The 8,086-nt window shown below is 32.4% G+C and overlaps 1 protein-coding gene across 1 annotated transcript; it reads left to right on the forward strand.

Moving 5' to 3' along the window:
• Positions 1-6,985: 6,985 nt before the first annotated feature.
• On the forward strand, positions 6,986-7,774 carry LOC130451896 (uncharacterized protein K02A2.6-like). Its single transcript, XM_056791249.1, has one exon. The coding sequence runs from the start codon at positions 6,986-6,988 to the stop codon at positions 7,772-7,774; it is 789 nt and encodes a 262-aa protein (XP_056647227.1).
• Positions 7,775-8,086: the final 312 nt, after the last annotated feature.

Consider the following 8,086-nt stretch of genomic DNA (forward strand, 5'->3'; position numbering starts at 1 on the left):
AAAGGAGAAAAGGAAGTTTCAAAACGCATCTAAATAGAAAAAGAACAAATAATAGTTGAAACTAATAAAAATTTGACCGATATTTTTTCAAATTGCTCTTTTGTTAGGTTAAGTTGAATGAAATTCATATTATTCATCATATCTCGTATACGAATAATTTTTTTTTAAATCTATTGATTGCATTTTAGATTTTAAACCACGCAGAACATTTTATAAAGAATAATTTTTTTTTCTTAATATCAACAATAAAAAAGATAGAGTTGGTAATTTGATTTGTTACATGTTTCTTAGTGTACAGAAACATGGAAATTCGTAATAAAAGTTGCAGACGGTGGTAGAATGAAGCTGTTAAAGTAACGACGATGTTCAGAAACTATAATTTTGTATAATGTTCAAAAAAACAACTTATATATATATATATATATATATATATATATATATATATATATATATATATATATATATATATATTTATATTATTATTTATTATTAATCATACAATTTAACAAATTAAAGTTATTCGCCTAGCATGATAGATACATGATACTTGACATGATAGGTACATTCAAATCTCCAACGCTTCTTTCAACTGGACTCACAAAGCTAACGGTTTTCTTCGATTTAGTTATTATCGGTTTATCGATGTCGGTCAACGTGGAATTCACCGTTTGATTCTTCTTTATAGATTTAACGAAATTACTATAATGTGAAGGTAATTTACGGATTACGCACGATTTACTTTTAGTTATAAAGATCGAATCGTTGGTATCAAGACTTTTTTTACGTAAAGAATGTCTTGGTGGTATACGAGGTAATTTCTCCAAAAGTACTATGGGGAATGTATATTTCGTTTGCGTGCAAGTATCTCTGGTTCTTCTTCTCAATATATTCATGTTCATTATTATAGTAAACGAATCAGTAATTATGACAGGTGTCAAAACAGATCTGTCAATTTTGATAAATAAACTGTCAATTATTGTTGTAGAACTAGATATTAGAATGTGGGTTTTTTTACGTAAAAAGCAAATACAAATTTCGATTAAATTTTGAGTTTATGTGAAAAAAATTTTGAAATAAAAGTTATAGATCTTTTGATTTTTTACAACTTTGTCATTTAACTTTTTTCTATAAGACTTCTATAAGACTGCCAGAAATCGAGATAAACCGTTTTTCATCGAACTATTATTTTTTTTGTTCCAAAAATTATCAACCAAGATTTATGTGTTGATGAATTGTAAACTTTTAATACGAGGGCGGTTCGAATATAAGGTAATAACCTTCAATGGTTACATATTTTTGGGATTTCTTCAGAAGGTTTTTAATCCTTGGACTCGGACAAACTCCTCCATCAAGCTTCAACTTCTTCACGAGCTCTTAAGAGTAGATTCGGAGAGACGTTTGGAGTTTTGTCAAATCTTCATGAGGAATTATGATGAAAATCGAATATGGAATTATCTTAAATTGTTTTTGATGTAATTATTCAGAAAATAATCCTGAGAAAAAAATCGTAGATGAACTTGAGATTTTTAGTTGGAATTCAACTAGTTTTGTTGGTTTTTATTGGAAACTTTTTGGTGTGAAAACTTTCTAATTCTCGTGGTTAAGAGACGCCGCGTTTGGGGTAAAACTTAGGTAAATAGTCAGACCGAAAATTACGAAGTTTAAAGAACGAAGTATGTTTTCACGGTAATTACAATTGTCTACTAACTAACTAACCGTTTCTTCTAAAAACAAGCGATTATTGCTGAACATTTTTCTTCTGCAAGTGAAAATTTGAGGTCGAGTAACAATGACAGTCGCGGAAGGCTAAATCTGGTTAATAAGGTGGTTGGTAAACCAATTCGCGAATAAATTCAAAGTACTTTCTTTTTCTTTTTTAATAAGATAATTGATAAACATAGTCTCCAAAAAAATGATCGTAATCTTTTTTCCAGCTAACTAAACTGCCTTCTTGAGCATTTCTACCGTTTAAAACCCACTGTCTTGATTATTTTTTCGTATTAGAAATTTAGTAGTGGACTAAGTGTGAATCGTCATAAAAATTTTGCTTAAACTGCATCAAATAATTATGAAAAATGGTTGAAATTGACATCTTGTACTATAATCATTTAATTCCACTTAGAAAATCGATTTTTTAAGTTGAACGCACTTACGTGTATTTTCTAGTTGTAAGATATGGCGCGATACAAATTGAAAAAGTATATGTCATGTAAAATTGAAACTAGTCTACATCGTCTTTTGCTGACAGGAAAGGCGGTTCGAAAACGTGATAAAACTTATGTTTATATATCAACGTCCTTGAATCTCTTTACTAAACTTTAGAAGAAAATATTCTTAAATACAACATCCTAAGAATTGAATTACAACGTTAGAACGTTTAGAGAAGGAATTAGCAAAAAAATAACCAAACCTGAAATATGACTTTAAGGAAACTATCAATGTATCAAATACTCTGGAAATCTGGGCAAAAAATCAAGCATTTTTCAATTAAGCAGCGATTAGAGCTCTAATATCTAACCTACTACCCTGCAATGGATTCGGGGACATACTGTATTAGAGGGTAACGAAATAACTGACAGAATCTCTAAAATAGTGGCAGGCATACCCTTTATAGAAGCTGAATCCGTCTGTAGTATTAGCTATAGATTCATAGAGGAACCGTTGAAGATGGTGGTAGATAGAAATTACTGGGACAATCTACGCAGGCAAAAACTCTTACGGGAAGTTAAAATCAGAGAAAATATGTCGAATGTAATAAAAAAGACACCTAGAAGATGCTTGATGCTCTATCTATATTCTCTGCAGGTGTCAGATACCACCAGGAAGCGTATGGAACAGAAGAGGAGGATCTGTAGAAATCCCACATAAAGATTGGGTTCCTTTGTATGTATTTACATTAGTTATCTCGAAATCCGGAAAGCCACCATTCGGACTCCGGGATTCCGTGGAGGATTTCAATACATTTATATAGCTTGTAGACTTTTAATACTTTTTTTTGGGGAAATCCATTTATTTTTATTAGTATAAAAAAGAAGAAGAATATTTCAAGGTTATAATAAGTATGTTGGATACAAATAATCAATTGTAATAAACAAAATGTTTTTTTGGGGTTATGTTAGGTAAATTTGACATTAACGCGTTTGTATGTCAAATATTGATATAAATTCAAAACCAATATGTCTAGGTTGAGAAAAGAGAAGCGTTGCTTTTGCGATGCAATTAAACCGGGTCCTTTGAGTTATAAACGCAAAATTATGGAAAATTTGAGAAACGATACACCCGCTACGGATAGTAATACCGATTGCAGGAGCGTCCCAACGAGTTCGAGCGCTCGAGATAATTCCAAACCAAAACCCGAAGCTACCAAAGAACTATTACTACCAACTATTATATGTTAATAATCATGTCGGAGCTGTTGGGTTATAAAACGACGACGCGCAGTCATTACCATTTTTAAATTACTCAAGCAAAAAAAAAATTAAATAATTGACGTTCCTTGAACAGAAAGGATTTTTCAAATTTCAAAAATGTTCATTTATAGATTATTTAAACCTACGAACTTTTGATTTTAGGTTAACTCAATAATTAAATCACCACGCGTTGTTCAACACCATCCATTTTGATACTGAATTCGAGCTTATGACGTTATTAATCTTTATTTTTGATTCTGAGGAGAGTTGAGCTTTTGGACTGTACAATTTATCTCGAAATAATTCTTGAAATTGGACTTTTAATTAATTAGAGAGAATCCAAAAGAGCTGATATCAGATCTCATCCTTTCAGAAAGCTTTCTCAAACACAGCTTCGTTTACCATGTGTAATGTATTCCACATCAAATATTTAATTTGTTCCAATAAGCATAGGCAACCCTTATTACTTCTTCTTGATATGATATTTCGAATATTTAACGCAGGCGTTTAAGAGTTATTTTTTATTGTATGCATTCACGTTTTCCTTATTGTAGTAGGAGTTCGCCACTCTCTTCTATTCGAATCGTTGAACCGTTAACATCGAATACAGGGTTGTCAGATTGAACACATTGTAATATTAATTTCGAATTGTTTCTTTTTTAATTAATAAAGTGAGTTTTCAATCGTGGTACTTTTGCTCAACCCTAATCAAGACATTACAATTGGCGACGAGGTAAAACGGAAACGCGTATATTATTTTTTTGGTTGAGAAATTGTCGGAAGTTTCGCGCACGTTGCACGTGGTTATCGTCGGCATGGCACAAGAAAATCCTTCTACTCCTGCTACATCTTCAGCTATTGGTAAGCTAAGAGGGTTTTCGGCCAAAGATTCCGATTGGTCGATTTTTAGCGCCAGGCTAGAGCAATATTTTATTGCAAACGGCATTACGGATTCAGAAGTAAAACGTGCTCTTTTGCTGAATGCATGTGACGAAGATGCCTACAGATTGATTTATAACCTGTGTGTTCCAAATAAGCCCGAAACGAAGACCTACAAGGACTTAATTAAGCTTTTCGACAAACATTTTAAAACAACAACCAGTGCCTTTGCAGCACGCCAGAAGTTTTATGAAGCCACGAAAAGTCGTGTTGAAACGATCGCTGAATGGGCCGCAAGATTACGTAACCTGGCTTCAAAATGTGATTTCGGAACTGAATTAGAAGCGTTGCTCAGAGACAAGTTCATCATGGGGATAGAAGAAAGAAGAAATTTTCTATCAAGACCATGTGCATCAACGAGGAGGAAGAGGATTTGGCAACAGGGGGTCGGCGCCGCCGCAGCGAAGACCACGTCAGTTTCCTGTACCACAAAATGGAAGCTACCGACAGCAACCCAAGTTTGAGCGGAGCTCGCAAGATGGAGCCGGCCCAAGTCGACGCCAACCTGTCAACGCGTCAAATGTCAATCAGGTCAGCTGCGAGGTCTGCGGAAAAATAGGACATAACAAAAATAAGTGTGTTTTTAAAAATTATTTTTGTAATTTTTGTAATGAAAAAGGCCACTTAGCCAATATTTGCCAGAAAAAACTTAAGGGGGTAATTATTTTTTAGATAATAATAATTCTGATTTATCATCTGATGATGAAAACGGTAAGTTTGATCAGATTTTTAATTTATCTGATTCAAATGATGAAATCACAATTGAAATAGCAATAAACAAGCAACTGTTTACCTTTCAATTGGACACAGGGGCCTCGGTCTCTGTGATTTCTGAATAATTTAGAGAAAAACATTTGAATAAGTTCATTGTTTATCGAACCAGCAAAACTTTGACAAGTTATGATGGTTCAAGTATTCATTCTTTGGGATTTATTGAGGTAGAAGTGACCTTTAATTTAAAAACAGAAACAATACGGTTGTATGTAATTTCTAATGGGGGCCCTCCGTTATTGGGTAGAGATTTTTTCAATTTATTTAAACTAAGTGTAAATAGCATTAATAATTTAATTGATAAAAATGAAAACTTACTACAAATTGAGGATTTAAATAATGTAATTAAGATAAAGAAAATGAGAAAATGTTATCAAAGAAGTATTCTAAATTATTTTCTCCTTCCTTGGGTAAATTTAATGGAGGTGCTCTGCGACTGGATATGCAAGAGGGAGCCAAGCCCAAATTTTTCAAAGCCCATTCCATTCCTTTTGCCTTATGCCGAGGAGTTGAGGCGGAACTAGACCGACTTGTCACTGAAAACATCTTGAGCCCAGTATCATACAGCATTTGGGCAACACCCATTGTACCAGTAGCTAAGAAAAATGGAACCATCAGAATTTGTGGTGACTATAAAATTACTCTTAATCCTGTATTGTTAATTGATAAATACCCATTGCCCCGTATTGAGGAATTATTTTCTAAACTACAAGGCGGAGTTGAGTTCTCAAAAATTGAGCTTTCTCAAGCATAGCAGCAGATTGAGTTAGACAATGAGTCAAAGAAATTAACAACTATTAATACTCCAAAGGGGTTATTTAGTTATAATCGTTTACCTTTTGGTATTGCTGGTGCTCCAGCAATGTTTCAAAGAATAATGGAACAAATCTTAGCAGGTTTAGATGGGGTTGTTTGTTTTTTAGATGACATTTTAATTACTGGAAAAAACAGGGGTTTTCATTTAAAAAAGGTTGAAAAAGTTTTGGATAGGCTACAAAAAAGAGGTCTTACGGTAGTATCAGACAAATGTGAATTTTTCAAAAACTCAGTACATTATTTGGGTTACACAATTGATAAATACGAATTGCATACAAGTGAAGATAAAGTTAGAGCGATTGTTGAAGCTCTAGTACCTCAAAATATTACTCAACTTAGATCATTTTTGGGTTTTGTGAATTTTTATAATAAATTTATACCTAACGCGGCCTCAGTACTTCAGCATTTGTACAATTTATTGAAGAAAAATGTTGAATTTATTTGGTCTGAACAATGTACAATGGCATATAATAAAATTAAAAACATAATTAGCTCTGCTCCCATTTTGGAGCATTATGACCCAAATTTACCAGTAAAGTTGACTGTTGATAGTTCTTATTATGGTGTTGGAGCTATGATTTCACATGCCATTAATAATGTAGAAAAACCCATTAGTTTTGCATCTTTAACACTTTCTAGCAGTCAATAAAAATATTCTCAAGTAGAAAAAGAAGCTTTAGCCATTGTTTTTGAAGTGAAAATGTTTTATCAGTATCTGTATGGTAGGAGATTCACGATAAAACCGGATGCCAAATGTTTAGTAACTTTATTTGGAAATAAGAAAGGCATTCCACCACTTGCCACTAACACAACGTTGGGCTCTAATACTTTCTAATTTTGTTTTTGATGTGGAGTATGTGCAATCAAAAGATAATACGGCTGACTATTTTTCTCGTTTACCCTTAGGGGAAGAATTAAAAGAGTTTGACATTGTGAGTTCTTACTTAAACTTTATTGCCTCAAATACTGATTTGCCGATTGTTTGGGAACAGATCAAAACGCAAACTCAACATGATAAAATTTTATCACAAATTTGTATATATGTTAATATGGGGTGGCCTAAAAAGATACCACAGTTATGTAAACCTTATCTTAATTATAAAAACAATTTTAGTGTGGTCGATGGTTGTTTGATGCTAGGCCACAAAGTCGTAATTCCTTGTAATTTAAAAGGAATTATATTAAAACAACTACATTCTCCTCATTTCGGAATGGTCAAAACTAAAAGCTTGGCTCGTTCTTATGTATGGTGGCCGCAAATTAGTTATGATATTGAAAATGTAATTAAATCTTGCGAATATTGTTTAAAAACTAAAAGTGATCCTCCCAAAACACCATTAAAAAATTGGGATTTTCCTGATAGACCATGGGAAAGAATTCATATTGATTTTTTAGGTCCAATTCTTGATAAATATATTTTAGTGTTAGTTGATGCTCATACAAAATGGCTAGAAGCTGTTGTCACTTCAAACACTAAATCTAGTGCAACAATAAATATTTTAAGGGATATATTTTCGAGATTTGGCTTACCTTTTCCTTTAGTTTCTGACAACGCTACTACTTTTAAATCTAATGAATTCCAAACATTTTTAGGTAAAAACAACATAGAATTTAAAGAAATTGCACCTTTTCATCCAGCATCTAATGGTCAAGCTGAAAATGCGGTTAAAACAGTTAAACAAGCACTACTTAAGATTTTAAAAAGGAGTTCATTGCCAGAACTTAACCGTAATTTAAACAATTTTCTTTTATCTTATCGAATTACACCACACTGTTCTACAGGAAAATCTCCAGCCAATTTAATGTTTCAAAGAAACATTTTTGGAATAACAATGTAAATATTGTAAATCATAAAGCTATTGATGTAACAGACTTTAGTATTAGTAAACAAAATGTAAAAGTAGATCTTAATCAAATATCTAAAAGTCAGGACAATCAATGTAAATATTTCAAAGGTAGTAGAAATAAAACTTATTTAATAGGAGATAATGTAGCAGTAAGGGATTATAGAGTTGTTAATAAGCCTAATAATTCATAAGAAGATAGGTTCAAAAACCTATCTTCTTATGAACCTAACCCTTATTACTTCTTCTTGATACGATATTTCGAATATTTAACGCAGGCGTTTAAGAGTTATTTTTTATTGTATG

The sequence above is a fragment of the Diorhabda sublineata genome, chromosome Y (assembly GCF_026230105.1).
Source record: "Diorhabda sublineata isolate icDioSubl1.1 chromosome Y, icDioSubl1.1, whole genome shotgun sequence".
In the NCBI taxonomy this organism is placed as follows: domain Eukaryota; kingdom Metazoa; phylum Arthropoda; class Insecta; order Coleoptera; family Chrysomelidae; genus Diorhabda; species Diorhabda sublineata.